The sequence below is a fragment of the Podarcis gaigeae genome (assembly GCF_964106915.1).
Source record: "Podarcis gaigeae genome assembly, chromosome: 5".
Lineage (NCBI taxonomy): Eukaryota > Metazoa > Chordata > Lepidosauria > Squamata > Lacertidae > Podarcis > Podarcis gaigeae.
The window spans coordinates 100,794,570-100,818,219 of NC_139681.1; the positions used below are offsets into that span (position 1 = coordinate 100,794,570).

The window sequence follows — 23,650 nt, forward strand, 5'->3', positions numbered from 1 at the left end:
TGATCCCCAACACTTCCCTTGGCATCTTACGAAGGCTGCTTAACTGACCTGCGTCCTTTGAACGAACCCACAGCCTTGACTCTGCCCACCCACCCAAGTCACTCTTGCTTGCTCCGCTTCCTTTGAGTTTGTCCCTCCCCTTCCGCCCAGTGAAATGGAGGCTGCTCCAGGATCTCCTCCCGATGCAGGTTGCCAGTGACGGAATTTGACGAAAGGGCCATGCACAAAACAGTGTGGTGCTGTGACATTTGGCTTCTTTTTTGTCAACAAGGGTCTCCTAATGGAAGGCAGGTTCTCGTTCAGAGCAGTCGCCAAGATACAGAGCCACTTAGTTGTAGAAGACTGCTAACACGACTGAACTTTTTTGGGGAGTATAGCAAGGATCTGTGGACTTTGTTTCTTAAGGCTTCTCGTTCCAGGCCTGTTGTGTTTGTGTTTGTAAAATGCATCTCCCAGGAGAGTGCATTTTGATTTCATGTGTACCTTCTTGTGTCTGTGCATGTGTGTGCTGTGTCCCCACCCTAAAGTAGTTTTCTAGCCATGGGGCTGTTTAAGAGAGTTCAGAGAAATGACATTATTACTACTTTTTTTGCAATATTGGGTCAGTTGTTCAGTTGCATCTGCACACATTTGTGGCATAGCTGAATTGGTATGCTGGTGTGTGTATTTCAGTTTCATGCTGAAGGCATGATCTTCCCAAGTAAGAAAAGATTCTCTTTCCTTGTTATTCCACAGCTTCTTGGCTTCTGGGGTTTTAAAAAGCTCTTCAGACAACCCCCGTTTTCTTGGGGCTTGGATGTTGCCTATTTCCCTAAGCAGCACTGGGGACAAGGGGACAGGCTGGAGCTCAGTGGCGGAGCATCTGCCAGGTTCAATCTCTGGCATCTCCAATTTTGGCTGGGTATCTCCTCTGCCTGAAGCCCTGGAGAGCTGCTGCCTGTCTGTGTAGACAATGCTAAACTAGATGGACCAATGCTCAGAGTTGGCACAAGGCAGCAGCTTCCTACATTCCAGTGACAGTTGTCCCTTCAAAGCACCTGTGTCTTGACAACACTGTTTAAAACATCTGTAACTTTAATTCTGAGGGTCTCCCCAGGCTGCTCTTTCATTGTGGGCGTCGTGGATGGGACATTTTTCGCAGCAAACTGCAGGACAGGCGCTGATTGCAGCGGAAGCAGTATAACCTCCCTGATAGCATCGTGAGCATGAATCGCCATGGATGCACAATAAAAAGGACGTCTGGCGGGCCCCCTAAATGTCCCTAGGAAGCAGCAGCTGTGGCACCTCGATTTCTGTTCCTCTCTCGTTGTGTCTGGGTGAGCCCCCCCCTTTTCCGTGCCCCCGCCTGCCTTTGTGTTGCACCCTTTGGTTGACCGTTATCGCTCCCCTCACCTCCATATTTTTCTCCCTTCTCCTCCTCGTTGTAAACTTGCGGCAGGGTCTTCTGGGCGAGCTCATTCTCTTGCAGCAGCAAATCCAGCAGCACGAAGAGGAGGAGGCGCGCAGAGCCACTGACCAATTGGGCCCCGGCTCCTCCCAGCAGAAGCGAAAGGTGATGACTGAAAGGCACTCCCCCTCCCCAAAATCGGTTCTAATCTAATCCAATCCATCCCGATCGGACGCTGTGATTTGATGCCAACCAATGAATCCTTCATTCGGCTCTGGTTGTGGGCCCTGGCAGCGATCTTGCAGCAGTTCCTTGTCTGTGAAAGTTTTCTCATAGCACTGTCTTTCAGCATGGTGATTTCTGGGGTTTTAATGCTGTGATCAAAACTGATGTTCGCCGTGGGAAAGATCTGCACTTATTTTTGTTTCTGGAACCCCACTAACTTGTTCTACTAACTTTTACCTGAATATTCATAGCCTCATAGAGCTGAAAGGGACACTGAGGGTCATCTAGCCCAACCTCGGGCACAGGGTGGCTAAAAATCAATGGTGTTTTTTTTAAAAAAATCGGATTTTTTTAAAAAAATTTGATCAGATTTTTAAAATAAAATGCTTTTGGAGGAAAAATCTTTCTAAAGATAGTTTTCTACTTAAGTTACATTATAGTCCAAAGGCTATTCATCAGGAAATAAGGATTTGTTTTCAGTTTTAATTGTGTGCTAAAACTCAGTCTAAGTTGTGTGTTTTTTTAATTGTTTAACCACACCAGTTAACAAACATGGATACATATTCTATAATGTTATTGTTTTAGTTAAATAAATTGTTTAAATTGTTATTGAAATGATTAATTTTCTCCTTCCAGTAACATACAGCAGAAAAATTGTCCAAATATAAACAGTTAACTTATTAAACCTCACAGTAATTTAATAATTACCGTATTTTTGGCTCTATAAGACTCACTTTTTCCCTCTTAAAAAGTAAGGGGAAATGTGTGTGCGTCTTATGGAGCGAATGCAGGCTGCGCAGCTATCCCAGAAGCCAGAACAACAAGAGGGATTGCTGCTTTCACTGAGCAGAGATCCCTCTTGCTGTTCTGGCTTCTGAGATTCAGAATATTTTTTGTCTTGTTTTCCTCCTCCAAAAACTAGGTGCGTCTTGTGGTCTGGTGCGTCTTATAGAACGAAAAATACGGTATCTGTCTATGTATTTCTAATAGTATAACCAAATCAGTACTTTTTGATATAATTGTAAAAACTACTCTGAACAAAACCTTCATCTGCTTGCAAATAAGATTATACCAGCAAAAATGAGTCTGTAAAAAAAATGATATAAATCAAGTCTTACTGCTTATGCAGTGCAGGAATCACAGCTACAGCACCCATGGCAGAGGGAGGGCCCATTGTCAAATGGCTCTATCAAGGGAGACGGTCCCTGCCTATCTCTCTCTCTGAATCCCCAGCGCTGGAAACAAAGGGGAGGCTGGATGCCTTTATGAGCTCCCTGGAAGCACCCGGTTGGCCCCTGCTGGAAGTAAGAGAGACCCTTTTTGGTCCGATCCAGCACAGCTCTCCTCCTCACACTCTTCTTGATCATAATTTTGAGTAGGGAAATTGCTTTGGGCAGCTTTTAAGAAGGGGCTGTGATGGGCTTGCTGGTTTATATGCCCGATGTGGGACCTAACTCCTGCTTGTGAGCGAGTTGACAGATATCCGTTCATGGTAGAGCAACTGCAAATTTGAGCAATGGCCCCATGAAACAGAGCCCATTATAAACACAACACACTATTGGCAAGTGGGGACCAAATGCTGTGAAGTCGAGGAGCAGCTGTAGAAATGGGGAACTGCTAGAAGCAGAAATGTCTTCAGAAACCAGGAGTGCCTGGGCTTGCTTGCGTTTGGACCAGTGCCTCAGAATCCTGCTTCTTCCACTCTGCCCTATAGTGGCGTCTGCTCAGGCTTTTCCTTGGCTTCGGTGCAGGGAGAGTGTGCTGGCCTTTTCGCTTGGCTGTTGGGAACAGCTTTGCATGTCCCGCTGTGTGTACAAAGCTGGCTCTGGCTTCAGCACGGAGAAACGTTCTCTGTTGCATAGAGGTCTGCGTGTACCGGAGAGCCCTGCAGAGCCGTGGATTGTGGCCAGCCTGCCCATGGTGTTGGCAGGAGCTACTGAAAATGTGATAGCAGCCACGAGGCACAAAGCACGTGTCCTGCAGAAGCAGAGATGGAACGAACAGGATCTTGCAGTTGTCCCCTGTGCTGTGTGCCATTCCTGCTCTCTGCTCCTGGTACCCCCAGACACCTCCGCTTCCCTCCCCAGCCCTCGCTATTTAGATAATGGATGACACGTCTGATGGGCGTGTCGGTGGCTGCTTCTTTCCTTGCTTTCGTAAAGGACAATCAACTGCCTCCATCCTGAGCATCTAAAAACGTGCATCACCAGCCCCCCTTGGGCGTGTGTGCCTGCTTCTTTTATCACCTGCAGAGTTTGGCAAATAAGTTAGAATGGGAGGATTCCAGCTCCTTCTCTCAGAAGTTGTCAAACAAAAGTCAGGTCCCTTCATGTAACACACACACACACACACACAAGCGAAAGCTCCAGGGTCACAAGCAGGCAGCTCAATAAAAGGCATCTCTGCTTTGTGTTCAGATTCCAAAGGGAAAAGGAGCGGCCCCCCCCAAAAAAAATCATGCTCAGAGGTGTGCCCATGCATGTGTGCGTGAGAGAGAGATTATATGAGAGCAAATTAAATGTGCAAGTTTTCACTAGGCAGTTAGTTTTCTCATGCACCTAACAAACACAGTTCTTGAAGCAGGAAATTCACCCATTCCGGGTTTGTTTGAGTGTGCTCAGGCAAGCCTATTAGTTGCCAGTGGAAGCTGTTCATGTTTTTTGTTTCTTCTTGGTCATTAAGACTGGACCTTTTACATGCTCAAATCGTGGTTATAAGTTGCTTCCTGTCTCAAAGGAGGGCTTTTGGCTGCCCCTTGAGAGAACGGCCAGCCCTAAGGCCTGCTGGCAAGTGCTGGCCGCCTTTGAGATGAGTGGCTGGGCCTCCAGCCCACCTGCAGGGAAGCGTGTCACTAGCCATGTCTAGCATCTCTTGGTGGGAGCCAGAGCCACTCACATCAGTGTCTTCTCTGTTCTCATGTGCTGGGTGGCAGTTGGGATGTTTCAAATCAGGCACTTTTCCATCTTGACAACAGCAAAGTTGTTTGTGGCCTTGACTTTTATATTTTTTAAATATAAAAACCAGCTCTAGAAATCTCTTTGCATATGTGGAGTAGAACAGAAGGCTTTGCCACACTAGAACAGTTTACTGCAAGACCCAGTTGACCTTGGGGCGTTCGTGGTCTGTGAAGTTCATGGAGCAAAGCCTGGCAGCCAAGCTGTTCCCAAACTCCTGGGTCTTTACTTATCCTGGCACATGCCTCCCACCGCTGGGCATCAGCGCACATAGGAGACCCGCCAAGTTCCAAGGGGCTTCAGCAAATAACCCTGCGCTTGGGGCATCTAGAATGATGATTTAACAAAGACTGCACCTGAGGCTGCCTTGCCAAGTAAGGTTATGGGGTTGTAAGGTGATAGTAAGAAGTGTTGACTTTTCTTTTTAAAGGGGTGAGTGAGTGTACCAGCCATTATCTCAAGTTACTTGAATTAAAGAGATGCTTCTCTCTCCCCTACCTGAGTTTCTTTCTCTTGCTTTGAGAAAGAAAACTTGATTGGAGATTCTTTTTTTGTCTCCTGAACATAAAATAACCCCAAGACATTTATGCTTGTGCCTCTTGCAGGTTTCTGACAAAGAAAAGGTAGATCAGCTGCAAGAAGAACTCCTGCGCACTCAGGTAGGGTGGCCTTGCTGGTGTTACAGTCATAATTCACACAAAGGAATTGGGTCTGACTCACGGCAAATTCATTAACTTCCAGAGCTTTGATGTCAACCAGGCCCCATATTGAAGGACTTGGGGGGGGGGGTATACTATTTAAAAGTGAAACAAACAAAAGGTGGATGGCGCAACTCTGTGTGTGTGCCACCCGTTTGTGTCATTCATGGGGATGCGACCTGAGAGAAGAGGCGTTTCAGACTCCAAATGATGCTGTGCGAGTGTGCAAATTCCATTATTCAAGTTGAAAAGACCTTCCCAAATCTTTTCATCCCCCCCCCCATTTTTCCATTTTTTTCATTCTATCAGCCCAGTTTTAATCCTGGTCTGTTTCTGCTGAATTCAGTCAGAATCCTTCCTTAAGTGATTGCGCTTATGATTTCAGCCAAGGATGCCATGCTTTCTGTTGAATTTCATCAGTTGATTCAAATTTGTTCTATTACATTTCATTAGGTCAGAGAACCAGTGTGGTGTAGTGGTTCAGAGCAGTGGATTCGTAATCTGGGGAACCGGGTTCGCTTCCCTGCTCCTCCACCTGCAGCTGCTGGGTGACCTTGGGCTAGTCACACTTCTCTGAAGTCTCTCAGCCCCACTCACCTCACAGGGAAAGGAGATTGTTAGCTGCTTTGAGACTCCTTCGGGCAGTGATAAAGCGGGATATCAAATCCAAACTCTTCTTCTTCTCTTCTTCATTAAGCAATTCGTTTATTTGATGATGGTGGTGATGTAACTGTGCTGCTAGGGCAGATTTGGTTCAAGAGAGCAAAGCCCTGTTAGCACTGGGTCTCCTTTCCTTTGCCTTCATGCTCCCCTCTTACCCTGACCCCCCACCCCCAGTTTTCAAAGTTTCATTATTGTTTTGCAGCTGAAATATCAACGGATGCTTGAGCGTTTAGAGAAGGAGAACAAAGAGCTCAGGAAGATTGTCTTGCAGAAAGATGACAAAGGCATCCACCAGAGGAAGCTGAAGGTATCCCCCCCCCCCCCGCATGCAAAACTTGCACAAAACTTCCCCAGTTACAGGCCTTCTATTTCATCTTTGCTCCTCTGTGCTTACCCCTTTCAGCAGTAATTTTTGTGAATAAAAAAAAAAAAATAAAGCCATTCCCTGGAGTGCTTGGTGCTCCTTCTTAAGGGAAATGCCAGTTTGGATTCTGTGATCCTATCCTGATGTCCTATCCTGGTTCCAGTGTAAGACGCAGCCTGCCCTGCCATTATTGGTCTCGTAGATTAAGCTGCAGGGATAGGAGAACAAACAGACACTTGGTTTTCGGTGCTACCAGAAGCCTTTCTGATGCTTTGGGCACCGTTCAAATTAGCTTTCTTTCTTTCATTCTTTGGTTCTTAGAAATCTTTGATTGACATGTATTCTGAAGTCCTGGATACTCTGTCGGATTACGATGCCAGCTATAATACGCATGATCATTTACCTCGGGTAAGTTAGCGATCAGTGTTCAACCATTTCACATTTGCAATAAAGGCTGCCATAGCTTAATGCCCTCAGCCATATGTGTTGTTGTTTTTTAACAGTAGATGGGCAACGTTTTGCTTGATTTGGGGACATCTTAAGTAAAAAGTAACCAGTTTCTACGTTTTCTATAAATAAATACAATGGGATCTTCTGAAAAGCTTCCCAACAACAACAACAACAATAAAAATTATTTATACCCTGCCCTCCCCGGCCAGAGCCAGGCTCAGGGCGGCTAACACCAATAAAATCACAGTAAAAACATAATAGGGGGGAAAGAGACGGGGGGACCCTAATTTTAAATACAGGTTAAAATGCAATTTAAAATGCAGCCTTATTTTAAAGTAGCTGATAAAACAAGACCATAAGGGGAGGGAAACATAAGGGTCAGACCGACTCCCAAACCAAAGGCCAGGCAAAATAGCTCTGTCTTGCAGGCCCTGTGGAAATATGTCAAGTCCTGCGGGGCCCTAGTCTCTTGTGACAGAGCGTTCCACCAAGTCAGGGCCAGTACTGAAAAGGCCCTGGCCCTAGCCCTAGCTGAGACTGCTTGGGACCTCCAAAGTGTTGTTATTTGTGGACCTTAAGGTCCTCCGCGGGGCATGCCAGGAGAGGCGGTCCTGTAGGTACAAACAACTAAGGAAGCCAATTCCTGATATTTAATCTGGAGTAGCCTGGTAAAAAGTGCACTTTGTCACGGGTCGAGGGTGGGTGGCCCATGAGTTTTGGTTAAAAGCTGGTGATTCAAATGTTTCCCTTTAAGGTTGTAGTGGTTGGAGATCAGAGCGCTGGCAAAACCAGTGTGCTGGAGATGATCGCTCAAGCCCGGATCTTCCCTCGAGGCTCTGGGGAAATGATGACTCGTTCGCCCGTTAAGGTGAGAATACTGAATTTAGCAAGTGTTGGAGGCACAAAAGGCATCCGTCTCCCTCCTTGTGTGGCTCTCGTGAAACTTGCTCCAAGGGTTTTTGCGTTAATTGCTACCTGCTGCTGTTTCTCCCTTGGTCCACTAGGTCACCCTCAGCGAAGGTCCCCACCACGTGGCCATGTTCAAGGACAGCTCTCGAGAGTTTGATCTGACCAAGGAGGAGGATGTAAGTTGGAAGAATAACTTTTTGCAGCCGTACACCTGATCACTTTTATTGGGGGCGAGATAGACATGTGTCTTGAACATTCCTTTCCCTGTTAAAATGAAGAAAATAGAATCATAGAGTTGGAAGAGACCACAGGGGCCATCGAGTCCAACCCCCTGCCAAGCAGGAAACACCATCAGAGCACTCCTGACATATGGCTGTCAAGCCCCTGCTTAAACTGGACACATGTTGAAATTGGACACATGAACTGGACACGTGTTGAAATTGTGCTGTGCCTGGTTTCTTTCTTTCTTTTTTTTATAGATTTTTATTAGATTTTCCACAAAGATAACACAAGCCACAAAGCAGAATGATACACAAAAACAGAAAGAAAGAAGGGGGGGGAAGGAACAATAAACAGATAAACAATAACAAGAAACTTAATTCTTCACAAATCCAACCTTTTAAACATCTTGGTTGACTTCCTCAAGTCCCTCCCTTCTGAGTTTCCTTGTAGTTAAAAGTAACAGCTTTCCAATATCATTATTAAACTAAAACAGTTTCCAGTTATAGTCCATCTTATTCACTTTTCTTAACATTCTGAATCCCATTTATTTAATTATAACTTAGTTTAATCCTAGGCCTGTTTGTTTCTTTCAAGTAATTTCTAATTTTTTATATTACAACATTTATTCAAATAGTCCTTAAATTTCCTCGCTGTGCCTGGTTTCTGGTTGTGACCTCTGATTGTGCTTAAACAGCTGGCAGCCTTGAGGAATGAGATTGAGATCAGGATGAGGAAGAGCGTGAGTGACGGCTGCACCGTCAGCACTGAGGTGAGGCTGGCTGCTGACTTCTTTCCGCTGGTCCCAGAGCTCCCTTGCCTCCCCATCCCAAAATTGCTTGTGGGGCGCCCTGAGCATTGTTTTCTACCTAGTATTTTCCTTTACAAAGGAGGCTCCCTGACGTGGAAATCGCTCTTCCTTGTTTCCTTCTGCAGACCATCTCCCTCAGCGTTAAGGGTCCTGGCCTGCAAAGGATGGTGCTGGTGGATTTGCCAGGCGTCATTAGCGTGAGTAGACGATGCGTCTCCTCCTCTGGTCCTCCCTGTTCCTTGGAGATGGGCTGCAGTGGACTTTTCCCAGGCTCCTGGGTCCACCTGGGACTTCAGGCAGAGGCTTCTCAGTGGTGGCGCCTTCACTTTGGAATCGCCCACCTGACAACGTGGTTAACTGAATTTTGGTGCAGAGTGAACATGTCTTTACAGGAAGGTTGGTGGGAGGTGGAATTTTTTTGCAATCTTTTTTTGCGTTTAGTTTTGATATGGTTACAGATAGATAGCCGTGTTGGTCTGCCATAGTCAAAACAAAAACAAAAATCCTTCCAGTAACACCTTAAAGACCAACTAAGTTAGTTCTTGGTATGAGCTTTCGTGTGCATGCACACGAAAGCTCATACCAAGAAGTAACTTAGTTGGTCTTTAAGGTGCTACTGGAAGGAATTTTTTTAGTTTTGATATGATTTGTTTTATCATCCGTACACTCCTTTCCCAGCCTTATTACTAATTGTGATTTAATAATAATAATAATAGTAATAGTAATAGTAATAGTAAGTATAGAAGTAATAATAAAAATAAAAATACATTTATTATTATTATTATTTATAACCCGCCCATCTGGCTGAGTTTCCCCAGCCACTCTGGGCGGCTTTGAGCAGAATATTAAAATACAATGATTCCTCAAATATTGAAAGCTTCCCTAAACAGGGCTGCCCTCAGATGTCTTCTGAAAGTCATATAGTTGTTTCTTTCCTTGACATCTGATGGGAGGGCGTTCCACAGGACAGGTGCCACCGAGAAGGCCCTCTGCCTGGTTCCCTGTAACTTCACTTCTCGCGGTGAAGGAACCTCGGAAGGCCCTCGGAGCTGGACCTCAGTGTCCGGGCTGAACGATGAGGGTGGAGATGCTCCATCAGGTATACTGGGCCGAGGCCCTTTAGGGCATTAAAAGTCAGCACCAGCACTTTGAATTGTGCTTGGAAACGTACTGGGAGCCAATGCAGGTCTATCTGGACCAGTGTTATGTGGTCTCGGCGGCCGCTCCCAGTCACCAGTCTAGCTGCTGCATTCTGGATTAGTTGCAGTTTCTGGGTTCTTCTAGTTGCAGAAGTCCAAGCAGAAGATAACTAGAGCATGCACCACTCTAGTGAGACAGTCTGCGGGCAGGGAGGGTCTCAGCCTGTGTGCCAGATGGAGCTGGGAGACAGCTGTCCTGGACACTGAAAAACTATAAACTATAGATGTGTTCTTCCACTATCATCAGCTGCCTGGTTGCCCTCAATTTCTCCTAATAACCACAGGGAGGTGGGAAAATGCTTGGCTCATATTTATAGATAACACTTTTTCTCTCACATACATATCATAATGTTAGGGCCGCTCTTATGGTCTTACTGCCTTCAAGAACTTGAGAGCAGTTCTTCAAATCAGCTGCCGAGAGGTGCTGTGGAATCTCCTTCCAAGGATAGCTTTTTTAAAAAAGTTGGGTATGCACCAGCCAGGGATATCTGATCCATCTGCTTCCTCTCAGTTCTTTGACACCACCTGTTGCTCTTTACCTGCCCTTCCTGACCTCTTTCCCCAGACGGTGACGTCAGGGATGGCCCCGGACACAAAGGAGACGATCTTCAGCATCAGCAAAGCCTACATGCAGAATCCCAATGCCATCATCCTTTGCATTCAAGGTAAAGGAGGAGGTTGGAGAGCAACTGGAATGTCCTTGTGTCTTGGTTAATGAATCCCTGCAATGTCACCCGTCGTTCCCTCTGGTTCTTGGGAGAATTATTTGTGGGCACAGACCTTCTTTGTGGTTGGGGTTGTGGAGGGCAGGGAGGGCAGAGGGATGGAATTAGCTGGCCGCCTCTTTTTTTCTTGCTTTGGGACTCTGTTAATCAGTTGTGCTTTCTGGGGCCCCAACTTGAGCCACTAGGCATGTTCTGGGTTTAGCTCTTACCTTCAAATGAGTTTAGATTCAGGTAGGTAGCCGTGTTGGTCTGAAGCAGTCAAAATAAATTTTAAAAATTAAAAATTGTCCGGTAGCACCTTAGAGACCAACAAAGTTTGTAAACCTGTTGACGACTGTTAAAGACTGTTTGCAGGTTTACCATACCCAGGGGCGTAGCGTGGGGGGTGCAGGGGGGGGGCGGCCGCACCGGGCACAACATCTGGGGTTAGGGCACATCCACGGGTTAGGGGGCGCAAATTACTTGCCTTGCCCCGGGTGCTGACAACTCACGCTACGCCACTGACCATACCCATTGAGCCAATCACCCATCTCCTACTACCGTTCTGAGAAAAACCCCACCCCTCCCTCCCACTATATACAGTCATAACTCGAGTTAAAGTTGCTTCAGGTTGAGTGTTTTTGGGTTGCGCTCCGCGGTGACCCGGAAGTAACGGAACGCATTACTTCTGGGTTTCGCCGCTCACGCATGTGCAGACACTCAAAATGACGTCATACGCATGTGCAGAAGCGGCAAATCGCAACCCGCAGAAGCGGCAAATTGCAACCCGCATAAGTGCCAACGCGGGTTGCGTTCGCTTCAGGATGCAAATGGGGCTTCGGAACGGATCCTGTTTGCGCCCAGAGGTGCCACTGTATAAGGGTCTGGTGACTTCTGTTTCAGTGTATCTGAAGAAGTGTGCAGGCACACGAAAGCTTATTCCCAGAACAAACTTAGTTGGTCTCTGAGGTGCTACTGGACCACATTTTATTTATTTCAACTTTAAATGAGTTGTTCAGCTCCTGCCTCGTTGCTGAAAACACTTTGCATGTTCTGCGAGGTTATGGCCAATCTGCTTGGTTTCCAGATGGGTCTGTGGACGCCGAGCGCAGCATCGTCACTGACTTGGTCAGCCAAATGGACCCTCAGGGCAAGAGGACAATCTTTGTTCTGACAAAAGTGGACCTCGCCGAGAAAAACGTGGCCAGTCCAAGCAGGGTGAGGAAGAGGAGGGTGTGGAGGAATGATTTTGTCCAGCAGATGCTGACGGGGCCTCCGGGGAGGGCAAGAAGAGAGACTTCTGCTGGAAGATGCCAAAGGGACTTCTTATTTTGACAACTTGATTCCCAGAGCTGTTGGGAGTCATTAGATGGCTTCTGTTCTCAAAGGTGTCAGGTTTGCTCTGCAGACACTGCGTGACTCTGATTTTTGCTTCCGGATTGATTTGATTGATCGAAAATATTTATAGAAAGCGACTCCAGGGGTCATCTAGTCAAAACTTAGGCAAAGCAGGAATCACAACTAAACAACCCGTGAGAGATGGCCATCCAGCCTCTGTTGAAAAGAGTCCACAACCTTCTGAGGGAGTCCATTCCACTGTTGAGCAGCTCTTAATGTCAGAAAGTTCTTCTTAATGATTAGTCGGCGTCTCTTTCTAGTCATGTTATAATTCTTAATACTTAGAATCCCTACATGGTTTACATAAAATTATATGAAATAACAATTTAAAGTTACAGTGGTGCCCCGCAAGACGAACGCCTCGCAAGATGGAAAACCCGCTAGACGAAAGGGTTTTCCGTTTTGGAGGCGCTTCGCAAAACAAATTTCCTTATGGGCTTCCTTCGCAGCGCGTCTTCCCCACTGTCCTCGGACCTCCTCCGAAGGCTGGCGGGGGGGCGGAGAGACCTCCTCCCCCCCGCCAGGCTTCGGAAGGCTCCTCCGAAGGCTGGCGGTGGGGCGGAGAGCCCTTCTCCCCCCGCCAGGCTTCGGAAGGCTCCTCCGAAGGCTGGCGGTGGGGCGGAGAGCCCTTCTCCCCGCGCCAGCCTTCGGATGGCTGTCCTGAAGACTTGCGGTGGGAGGAGGGTTTTCCTTCCCACTGCCAACATTCAGAATGCTGTTCTGAATGTTGGCGGTGGGGAGGAAAAACCCTCCTCCCACCGCAAGCCCCGGGAACAGAGGAGAAGCGCTGCGCGCCTTCCCCTCTGTTCCCGTACCTGTCCGGAGGAGTTCTCTCCGCCCCACCGCCAGGCTTCGGAAGGGCGCTCCGAAGGCTGGCGGCGGGAGGAGTTCTCTCCGCCCCACCGCCAGGCTTCGGAAGGGCGCTCCGAAGGCTGGCGGCGGGAGGAGTTCTCTCCGCCCCACCGCCAGGCTTCGGAAGGGTGCTCCGAAGGCTGGCGGCGGGAGGAGTTCTCTCCGCCCCGCCGGCAGCCTTCGGAAGGCTGCTCCGAAGGCTGGCGGCGGGAGGAGGTCTCTCCGCCCCATCGCCAGCCTTCGGAAGGCTGCTCCGAAGGCTGCCGGTGGGGCGGAGAGACCTCCTCCCGCCGCCAGCCTTCGAAAGGCTGTCCTGAAGACTTGCGGTAGGAGGAGGGTTTTCCTTCCCACTGCCAACATTCAGAATGCTGTTCTGAATGTTGGCGGTGGGGAGGAAAAACCCTCCTCCCACCGCAAGCCCCGGGAACAGAGGAGAAGCGCTGTGCGCCTTCCCCTCTGTTCCCGTACCTGTGCAGAAGGCTTGCGGTGGGGAGAAAAGCCCTTCTCCGCACCGCCAGCCTGGCAAGCGGTCTCCATAGGAACACATTAATTGATTTTTAATGCATTCCTATGGGAAACCGTGCTTCGCAAGACGAAAAACTCGCAAGAAGAAAAACCTTGCGGAACGAATTAATTTCGTCTTGTGAGGCACCACTGTACTTCTATATCAGACATAAAATACATCACGGCAGTGATGCACGAGCCAGAAAGGGCCCCTGTAGACAGGTGGGTCTCTGGGAGGTGCTTAAAATCCACTGCACTTGCTTCTGAATGGGCTGAGCATGGGGGGGGGGCAGTCCCAGAGGGTTGGGGCCACAACTGAGAAGGCCGAGGGTTTTGTCCAGGTTTTTCTCTGACTGCGGTACCAGGAAAGCTTGCTTTCTGAAGTCAGCAAACTTTTCTGGGCTCCCCCACCCCCCCAGTTATAGCTTACGAGAAAAGTTGCTACCTGGGAGATAGTCCAATATTTAAATGTTCTCAGGTTTTTGTGTGTGTAAGAGTGTTATAATTGCTCCTTTTACAAAAGAGCATGCTCCTTATTTTTAAACCACTCTGCAGATAGTTAAAGCATGCATCAGCACTGGGCTGTTGCAGAGGGTTTTTTAAGCCCCAGAACTTGATTCAGGACTGGCTTTCATGGCTTTTGTCAGGCTAGGACGCCCCCCCCCCAAAAAAAAATCTGGCCGCTTTTTCCTATTTTGTACCTTCTTTCACTGTTTGAGTAAAGGAAAGCTGAGAACTCCTACGAGATCAGCTTTGCTGCTTTCCCATTTTCACAGATCCAGCAGATAATTGAAGGCAAGCTCTTCCCAATGAAGGCCCTTGGGTATTTTGCAGTCGTCACAGGAAAAGGTAACCCTAGCTTTGCAGTGGGCCAGCGGGTGGAGGCACAGTGCATATGCTGGACCGTGCTGAGTGTTTTCCTCTCTCTCCCTCTCCCCCTGCCCCCCAACCCGGCTGCCTCTAGGAAATAGCTGCGAAAGTATTGAATCTATTAAAGAGTACGAAGAGGAATTTTTCCAAAACTCCAAACTACTCAAGTATGCCAATATTTGTTCTTCTTTTTGAAGTGCCTCTTGCTGGTTTTAGTGCCAGTGGGCAGTGCAGGCTTTAGGGGGTGGGTTGTGTGAAACAGAGGCTGAAATGGTTTGTCCAGAAGCAGAGTGTGATTGCCTGAGGGGTTGCTTTAAACGGGCCATCCTGAAAGACTTTCCGACTCCACGTGACTTCCCTGATGAACTTGTGGAAGCTTTCGTCCCCAAAATGGGGGCCTTTCAGCCCTCAGAAATGCCACGTGCGGGGTTAATCCTGTGCGAGAGCCCAGTGGAAATGCCTCGGTAATAATCCAGAAACTCCCAGCCTCTGATCTGGAGAAATGCAGCGGTTGTGTGCAACATTCCCGGAGGGATTTGGACCTGAAGATAATTCCTAGGAAAACCTAACACGGTTGTATCCAAGCAATGGCTTTGTGCTAATGGAAAACACTTCGTGTCTCGGAAAGATGCCCCCTGGGGTTCAGGGACTCTTGGTAACAGTGTGGGAGAACTTCAATAGGTGGGAAAGATCAGCAGAAATTGGGGCACGTGGCCTTTGCATGAGCACAAATGATTTCCATTAATGCAAAGCTACCGCTGGATACAACTGCAGGTGAACGGACTCTGCCTTCCTTTAAGGTCCAGCCCTGGGCCAGGTCCTTCTGTGTCTGCTCCCTTGTCCTCAGCCCTTGTGCTTTAGGGCTGGAGCTTCAGTCTGGCTGAGAAGTTTCATCCTGCCGCAGGACAGGAGCACAGAATGTGCTTCTACGCTCTGCCCGTCTTTCCCTTAGTTCTGGGCAGGCTTCTCAAATTCACGCCCTGTGGTCAGCAGCCCTCCTTTCTCTGGACCGTACAATGAGCCCCAGTTTGGAGCTAATGGGGGGAACATGGGGTGGGCATCATCCCCAGCTTTGCACAGTGAAACTGGGGGACTATATGACCCTTCTCCTTGTTGGGGGAACAGCAAGGAGCCCCCAATGTGTGGATCCCTGTTTCTGATGTCTCACAAGGTCCTCCTTCCTAAATGAAATTATACAGTCTATTGGCTCCAGAGGAAAACCATAGAATTGCAGAGTTGGATACCCAGTATCACCTAGTTCATGGGTAGGCAAACTTAAGACCAGGGGACTGGATCCGGCCCAATCGCCTTCTAAATCCAGCCTGCGGCTGGTCCAGGAATCAGCATGTTTTTACATGAGTAGAATGTGTCCTTTTATTTAAAATGCATCTCTGGGTTATTTGTGGGGCATGGGAATTGTTCAGTCCCCCCCCAAAAAAATATAGTCTGGCCCCCCACAAGGTCTGAGCGACAGTGGACCCGCCCCCTGCTGAAAAAGTTTGCTGACCCCTGACCTAGTTGAACCCCCTTCAATGCAGGAATCACAACTACTACTACTACTACTAATAATAATAATAATGTTTATTATTTATACCCCATCCATCTGGTTGGGTTTCTGGGCTGCTCCCAACAGAATAATAATAATAATAATAATAATAATAATAATAATAATAATAAGCAATAAAACTTCAAACATTTGTGAAATGGGACTGTCTACTCTGGTGTATTTTGAGGTGTGGACTACAATGCGCCCTTCCGCCCCAGCACCACTACCAGTTTCCCCCCTTTCCCCTGTGTTTGCTTCTTTAATTTTTTTGTTGGGGAAGGTGTTCTCTTGCTCGCAAATCTGCCCCAGTGTTTGTGTGGCTGTCGTCTCCTTTGCAGGAACTGCATGCTGAAGGCCCACCAGGTGACCACGCGGAACCTCAGCCTTGCTGTCTCAGACTGTTTTTGGAAAATGGTGCGAGAGTCTGTGGAGCAGCAGGCGGACGCTTTCAAAGGTACCGGCTGCGCTGGCAGATCTGTAGGAAGCCTTGGACTGAGGAGTCCCTCTCTTGTCCTGGGGTCTGATTCCCCTGGATATGGGGAGTATTGCTGGGCCCTCCTCAGGAGTCTTACTGGAAACAACTTTCTGGACTTATCCAAAAAAGTTGGAATGTTAGTCTGTTGCTCTTTTAGCTTTTTGAAAGTTTTGAATGGTTGTCATTTTTTCTTATTGACAATTTTATTGTTTTACCGATTTTGTAAACTGCTTTGAAGTTTGTGTATAAATTGTATGCAATCAATAGAAATCTGTGCAAACATTTTAAGCTGCGCAGCAGTTTGCGAGTGACACACCATTGACAGACAGGATCCACGTGTCGGAATGCGCTTGCCTCTCTGTACGAAGGCAAAACGTGTGCTGGGGGGTTGGAAGGGACGTGTTTCCCAACCTGGTTCTTTAGCATGCTATGTGCATTGTTAGAGTTGGATGAAACGTCAGGCGTGGGCAGTGTTCCGCATCCAGGGAGGAAATGCATTGTCTAGAGCATGGGTAGGCAAACTAAGGCCCAAGGGCCAGATCAGGCCCAATTGCCTTCTGGATCCGGCCTGTGGACAGTCCGGGCCCCGTGGATCGCCAGCGCGTGTGTTCTTTCCCTCACACGGCAGCAGCGGCTGCGCATCCTCCCTCCCTCCTCCTGGCTTCTCCCTGCCCTGCCTAGAGGAGGAAGGGGGCTGGGCTGAGCTGGATGAGCACCATTTTAAGCAGCCACTCTCCGGAGCCCTTTCGTGTGCTGCTCATCATCCCGCTGCTGCTGCCACCATCCCCTCCCACTCGCAAGACACAAGTAAGCAGCCCCCAGGGCTCGTGCTGCTCTTGCATCATTCCCCCCCCCCAAAAAAAATATAGTCCAGCCCCCCACAAGGTCTGAGGCACAGTGAACCTGCCCCCTGCTGGAAAAGTTTGCTGACCCCTGTTCTAGAGCCCCACATAAGAAGAAAAGCTGGGTTGGATCTCACCTGCAGAAGAGGATGGGTGGAAACTGACTTTCCAGCCCCCTTCTTTCCCTGGCAGCCCCCCCCCAGGCTCCCTTGAGGGGGAGGCGTGAAAATGGTGTGGGGGCACCTTCCGTATGCGTGGGCTCCAGGCATAGAAAGGCGCCTCTCCCCCCCCCCCAATTTCCACAATTGGCGCAGCTCATTCAGTCGTGTCCCCATGGGAGCCTTTGTGGGGCAGGAGCTGCTGCAGAAGGGAGCAGGGGCCGAAGTCGGCTGCTGCCCCCGCACTTTTCAGGGTGAATCTCTGGCTCCAGATAAACTAGCCACGGATTTGACCTCCCTTCCCCTGAATTTCTCCCCATAGCAACCCGCTTTAATCTGGAGACTGAGTGGAAGAATAACTACCCCCGCTTGCGAGAACTTGACCGGGTAAGTCCATTTCCTGGCTGAGAGCCAGAGGGGGCCTTGGTCTCCGTCCTCTTTTGGGGAGAGCTTTGATGGGAGAGGGTCGGCCTGTGTTTTACCTGGGCTGGGAGCCCCGTCTTGCTGGCACTGCTGCTGCAGTTATGGAGTAGCTTCCTCAGGGAGACCTGTTGATCAGTACTCCTGCGTAACTTTTTGTGATTTTGTCCTGGGACGCACATGGGCTGGTGGGGGCAAGAGGGAGGAGGGAGGACTGGACCTGGGAGCGGAATCAGGACATCTTGAGCTGCGCCATGAACATCAGAACTGCTGCTTGAGGGGTCTCTGTGTTTGAAGGGGCCCCTCAAGGGCCCCCAGTTAATTTCATTGAAGGAGCAGCCTGTCGTTTGCTCATCCTTGAGCTTGATAGCCCCAGGGCTCTGAATCCGCTCAGCATGTCCGTGTACGTTCATCCGTCTGACTTATCGCAAGCGTCTCAATGGCTACAAATGCTTCTCGTTTTTCTGTCTAGAATGAACTGTTTGAAAAAGCAAAGAACGAGATCCTCGATGAAGTCATAAGCTTGAGCCAGGTGACACCAAAGCACTGGTACAGTAATTAGTTGGAGATTTTTATTTTGCTTCTTCATTCTGCGCTGGCTTTTCGGTTTATAGAGCAGGTTCTGCGAAGATTAAAATAGGCTGCCCTGCGTTCTCCGTGATCCTGTGATGATGCCGTATATCTCAGAAAAGCCCATCTGGGATCCATCCACTCCTTTCTCCCTATAAAACATTTATTGGTTCTGCGTGTCTGACTTTGGCAACCCCTGGCCATGCTGGGGGAGGACTGGCAAGTTTGCTGCTCTCTTAAGAGAAATCCTAGCGTCTGTTGCTGACTGTTCTTCGTCCATGAGTTATAGGAGCCAGCAGAGAGGGGAGAGTCTTTTCTAAATATAGGCAAAAGCAACCCTTTGCAGAAGGCCGTAAATACTCTGCTCTTTACTTAAATGAAAACCAAAAGGAAAGAGGGAGAGTCTGCGCCCTGAAAAGTTGGACTTTACAAAAGGCCTCTATTCAGCATGGGAAGCTGTGTCTGTGTACATCTTTTGCCCAGTTTGGCTTCCTTCACCGGCCTTTAGGGCAAAGACCAATGGCTGCAGGGCTATGTGTGCATGTGCAGCCCCTCCGGCAATTTCACAAGGAAGTGCTGCTGGAGCACTGGCCCAGTCCTCCTTTGCAGCCTTCAGGGCTGGGGACCGCCAGGAAGTTGACCCTCTTTGATTCCGTTTTAGCAACACAGTGTTTTCTCGCTGGAGACTCTTTTCTCCCAGGCAGGCGGTTCCTTGTGGAGCGTTTTGCGCAGTGCCTTTTAGATCCTCTCCTGCCAGATCAGGCCTGGAGGCTTTGGTGGATGAACTGAATTGTGTCGCGTTCCGGGAACAGCATTCGCTGAACAGATTAATTTGCTTTGGGCCAGAACTTGACGTAAACCATCATTTGGCCAAACACAATAGTAATCCATGCTTTTAGAAGGGTTTTTTTTTTTTTTGCTTTTTCTTTAAATTCTTCAGTTCCTTTTAAGTTCTCATAAATAACTCTTACAAGGTTTGAAAACCTGGCTGCCTGCTCTACTGTTAAAGAGCAGAGCAAGTCTGAACCCATCTGGGCTCACTTGGCAATTTTGAGCTTAGCACAAAAGGGAGAGGCTCTCCGTAGCAATCAAGCAAAGGCTGGAGTTTAGCTGGCCTTACTAAGATGCAACTGAAGGAGCAGAAAGGGTTTCCAGTGATCCTGCTGAATGATCCTCACAATCACCGGAGAGGAGTGCAGGGATCTGCTGCTGCTGCTGTTTGCCTTGGGCAGCAAGCTGCAGTCAAGCTGGTTTTCAGCAGGCTACGCGCGCATCCATTTGCTCCATGCAGTATAGTACGGTGGCGTCTCATGTGAGGGTGCTGTGGGTTATGAGAAAGCTAGAGCAATAATCCGCCAACGAATTTGGGATGTGGAACTGCAATGCCACGTGCGTGAGATGAATAAACACCCAGCGATAAAAGATAATGGGAGAGGGTTTACCTCAGCAATATATCTGTCAAAATTACAAATACCTCAATACAGACGGTCATTCACCCTGGCTAGATTCCACGTGCTGCCATCTGCCTTATTGCAGGGCAGATTCGAGGGTAAACCATATGCAGAACAAGTCTGCCCCTGCGGCTTGATGGAGGTAGAAACTGTCTGTCATGTCTTGTTATGCCGTCGTTTCTACAGGGATATACATTTGGTACTTATCATCCCTGCTATGCAAAAATCTCCAAATGGGTCCGAACTTCAGTGTCTGAAATCTCTGGTAGAGGTCAAGGATCCAGAGATCAAGCTGAGGGTGGCCAAATCCTGTGCGACTGCCATAAAACTTAGGGAACAAGCTGTGCTACCATACTGACTAAGGCCTTAAATGACAATTTTAGGTTATATTTTAGTGATTAAGATTTAACATATATTTTTAACTGCCGTTATATCTGTATTGCTCCTGTTGTACCCAATTGAAATTCAAATGTATCCGTATCCTGTTTTATGACTCCCCTGATATTATATGTGAACTGGAACTGGTCTGTGACCAAAATTAATCAATTCAATTCAATTCATGTGAGGGTTCAGTTCCAAGGGTTGTGTGCAGTCCTTTTTTCTGGTTGGTACGCAGAACCAACACCTCTTTTTCTAGATGTACCGGCACATTTTTGTCTACTGGTTGTGCGTATAAACAAAAATGCCCATACTCAGACCCCCTGGAACCGAATTCTTGCTTCCAGAGCAATTGAAAAAACGCTCAGCCACACATATACAGTCATGCCTCATGTTACGTTTGCCTCATGTTACGTTCTTTCAGGTTGCATCCCACAGCGACCTGGAAGTACCGGAAAGGGTTACTTCCAGGTTTCGCTGCTCGTGCATGTGCAGATGCGCAAAATGGCGTCATGTGCACGCACAGAAGTGGCAAATCGCAACCCACGTGTGTGCAGGCGCGCCACTGCGGGTTGAGCTCTTTTCATGTTGCGAATGGGCCTCTGGAACGGATCCCGTTCGCAACCAGAGGCGCCACTGTTCTAGAACCAAATGAACACAGAAAAGCTAAATCACGGTCCTCAGCACTGAGCCAGTCCAGAACTGCTTAAAACTGAAATGTCGCAGCCTCTCCCGCTACTTGCTGGTCTCCCTCGTGGGGACTTGGGGAGGAGGGCGTCTCTCCTGGGGAACAAACCTCTTTTTGCCCCTGGGTCTCTCTCTGGGCGTCTCACCTGTGGGGATGCAAAGTGACCTCTGGTTGTCCCTCGCCCCCCCCTTAGGGAAGAGATCCTTCAGAAGACCTTGTGGGACAGGGTCTCGACGCACGTGATAGAAAACATCTACCTCCCAGCAGCACAAACCACAAACCCGGGCACCTTCAACACCACGGTGGACATCAAGCTGAAGCAGTGGACAGACAAACAGCTGCCCAACAAGGCCGTGGAGGTGAGACCGCTTGGGGTTGACGTGCGTAAGCAGAGGGGTGCCTCGGCTGAATCTCCTTCTCTTCCCCCCCCCCCCGCCCCCCGATTCTCATAGATCAGGCTTCCTCAACCTCGGCCCTCCAGCTGTTTTGAGACTACAACTCCTCCCATCATCCCTGACCACTGGTCCTGCTAGCTAGGGATCATGGGAGTTGTAGCCCAAAAACATCTGGAGGGCCGAGGTTGAGGAAGCCTGTCATAGGTTCATTTTAGGGTTACGCAAAGGATTGCCCACAGTGGCAAGTGTGTGAAGGCTAGCCATGTCCTTGGAGCGGATTCAGAGGTGCACGCCTCTTTGCAGAGCTCCGCAGCTGGTTAGCTCAAGTCCGTTGGGAAATCCATTCTCCCTTTTTGAGAGAAAGCGTGTGGGCACCCAGGCCGCTTTCCTGGAGCCCTGCAGTCTCAAGGCACCCCGTGTGGCTGAAGGTTTCCTCTTGACTCCCTCCATGTCCTTGCCGGATTCCCACTGTGGGCATTGGGTTGGCCATTGCGGGGGCAGGATGCTCGTCTGATTTAGCAGGGCTCTTCTGGTGTCCTTGCCACCCACACCTCAGTTCTGTGCCATCACCAGTTGTGGTCCTTCAAAGTGCCTCTTCCACCCACTCTACTCCTCAGCCAGCCTCACAGGCTGCCCCCTCCCTTCTTTCCACCTGCCTCTGGCATCTCTTCCCACCTCACCTCTCTTCCTGCATAGTAACCCTCTCTGCACAGCCCTGGAAACAGCCCCTTCTCATATGCTGTCTGATGTCTCCTCTGCGCCCCACCCACCCTCTCCAGTTCAATCTTTCACTTCCCTCACAGAAGTGGCTCTGTTGGTTATCATTCCAAGTTGGGCATCTTCAATGTCAGGGCACAGGCGGTCCCCGGTCCCCCCCCCCCCCCATTATTGCACAGGGCATGTGAGTTGATGTGTTTGATGTGAGCTGGTTTCCGCATCTCGTGTTAGATCTGCCTCCCTCTGCTGGCCTCAGCGCTTGTCTGGGCCTAGTCTGGTGCCTCCAGCGTTGAGCCGCTTCTCAAGGCCGGACTCTGTTTCCCAATCTGCAGGTTGCCTGGGAGACTCTCCAGGAGGAGTTTGCTCGCTTCATGACAGAAGAGAAGGGCAAAGAGCACGACGACATCTTTGACAAACTGAAGCAAGCCGTGAAGGATGAGAGCATCAAGCGCCACAAGTGGAACGAGAGAGCAGAAGACAGCCTGGTGGGGCCTTAATCCTTTCCCTTAATATATTTCCATGGCATGGAAGAAACGAATCCCTCTCTCTTTCGACAAGGCTTTGTGTGCGCTTTTCTGGTTTTAAAATATTGTCTCTTTATGCACGGACGAAGGAGTTGCCAGAGCCTTTCTTTGGTTGGTGGGGCTTCCAGTGGTGGCGTTGGCATCACTGCTCAGAAATTTGTTCATTGACTAGATTAATTGAATCCATATCATTAGCAGGATAGACATGTGAAGGCCTGGGGGGGGGGGGGGAAACAGAAATATTGGATGAAAACCCAGAAAAAGTGGAAAGAGGAGGAAATGTTTTTTCCTTTATTGTTGCTGTCATTTCCTGGCCTTCACATCTCTACAGTGGTACCACTAGTTTCAGACTTAATCCATTTTGGGGTGCCATTTGCACCCCGAAAAGCCCACCGCTAGAGCACCTCTTCTGCCCATGTGCATGGCGCGATCAAGCACTTCTGCGCTCGTAAGCTGAAAGTCCGTAACGAGAGCGGAACGCAACACAAGGTATCACTGTATTCTCAAAATGCTACAGTGACGCTCAGCCAAACGTTCGAATGTCTTTTGGGCGGCATTCAGTCTGACTAAGGCAACAAATGTGTAATGGGGGCTGGGGGCACGCAGGCCACCCCTCAACTCCTGATCTTCATGCGGAAGCTGTGAGTATAGAGGTGTTCTCCCTCTTACATGCGTTTTGCCCTCATGGGGTCAAACGAAACACCTGAAGAAGGCTGGATCCATTTCGCAGTCCGTCATAACTCCAAGCTTCTCCTTCCCAGAAAGAGAGGGATCTGAAATCAGATCCCAGGGATTCCCTTTTCCCTGCTCTGCTGCCACTTGCAGTGAGCTCACCTGAGCTGGCCTGGAGCATGTCGGCTCTTCCAGCAGCTTTGCTCTGAGAATTCTTAAGGAACAAGCTTCTGAATTATCTGGCGCTTTTGCTGCACATGTAGAAGCTGGGTTGCTTTAAGGGGGAGAAAAAGCAGAGCCCGTTTGGGGACCTAACGGCTGCCCTGTGCTTTGGCAGAGAGTGATCCAGCACAACGCCCTGGAGGACCGCTCCATCTCCGACAAGCAGCAGTGGGACGCAGCGATTCAGTTCATGGAGGAGACCCTGCACAGTCGCCTGAAAGACAGTGAGTGCCCCTCTCTCCTTGGCTGCCTTTCTCGGGAGCTGAGCTTTTGCCACCGGACGCTACCATTAAATCCTCCTGGTCGCCTCTTGGTCTGGTCGCTGTTGTCTCTTCCGCCCTGACCCGTCCTCCTCCTCCTGCAGCTGCTCCCCCCTTTGCAGGCA

General features: G+C 49.1%; 1 protein-coding gene across 4 annotated transcripts in view; it reads left to right on the forward strand.

The window, feature by feature from the left end:
* Positions 1-23,650, forward strand: part of OPA1 (OPA1 mitochondrial dynamin like GTPase) — a 56,386-nt gene that overhangs the window by 13,024 nt on the left and 19,712 nt on the right. For 2 of the 4 annotated variants that reach the window (XM_083739278.1, XM_083739277.1), the window contains 18 exons: positions 1,439-1,552; positions 5,172-5,225; positions 6,130-6,234; positions 6,613-6,699; positions 7,496-7,609; positions 7,746-7,826; positions 8,567-8,641; positions 8,806-8,877; positions 10,445-10,544; positions 11,671-11,801; positions 14,114-14,186; positions 14,302-14,374; positions 16,092-16,207; positions 17,551-17,615; positions 18,121-18,197; positions 20,929-21,094; positions 22,180-22,332; positions 23,381-23,489. In XM_083739278.1, the coding sequence (XP_083595404.1) occupies positions 1,439-1,552; positions 5,172-5,225; positions 6,130-6,234; positions 6,613-6,699; positions 7,496-7,609; positions 7,746-7,826; positions 8,567-8,641; positions 8,806-8,877; positions 10,445-10,544; positions 11,671-11,801; positions 14,114-14,186; positions 14,302-14,374; positions 16,092-16,207; positions 17,551-17,615; positions 18,121-18,197; positions 20,929-21,094; positions 22,180-22,332; positions 23,381-23,489 (1,765 nt within the window). The remainder of the gene's footprint in view (positions 1-1,438; positions 1,553-5,171; positions 5,226-6,129; positions 6,235-6,612; positions 6,700-7,495; positions 7,610-7,745; positions 7,827-8,566; positions 8,642-8,805; positions 8,878-10,444; positions 10,545-11,670; positions 11,802-14,113; positions 14,187-14,301; positions 14,375-16,091; positions 16,208-17,550; positions 17,616-18,120; positions 18,198-20,928; positions 21,095-22,179; positions 22,333-23,380; positions 23,490-23,650) is intronic. The other 2 variants (XM_083739279.1, XM_083739280.1) reach the window with 1 other exon arrangement.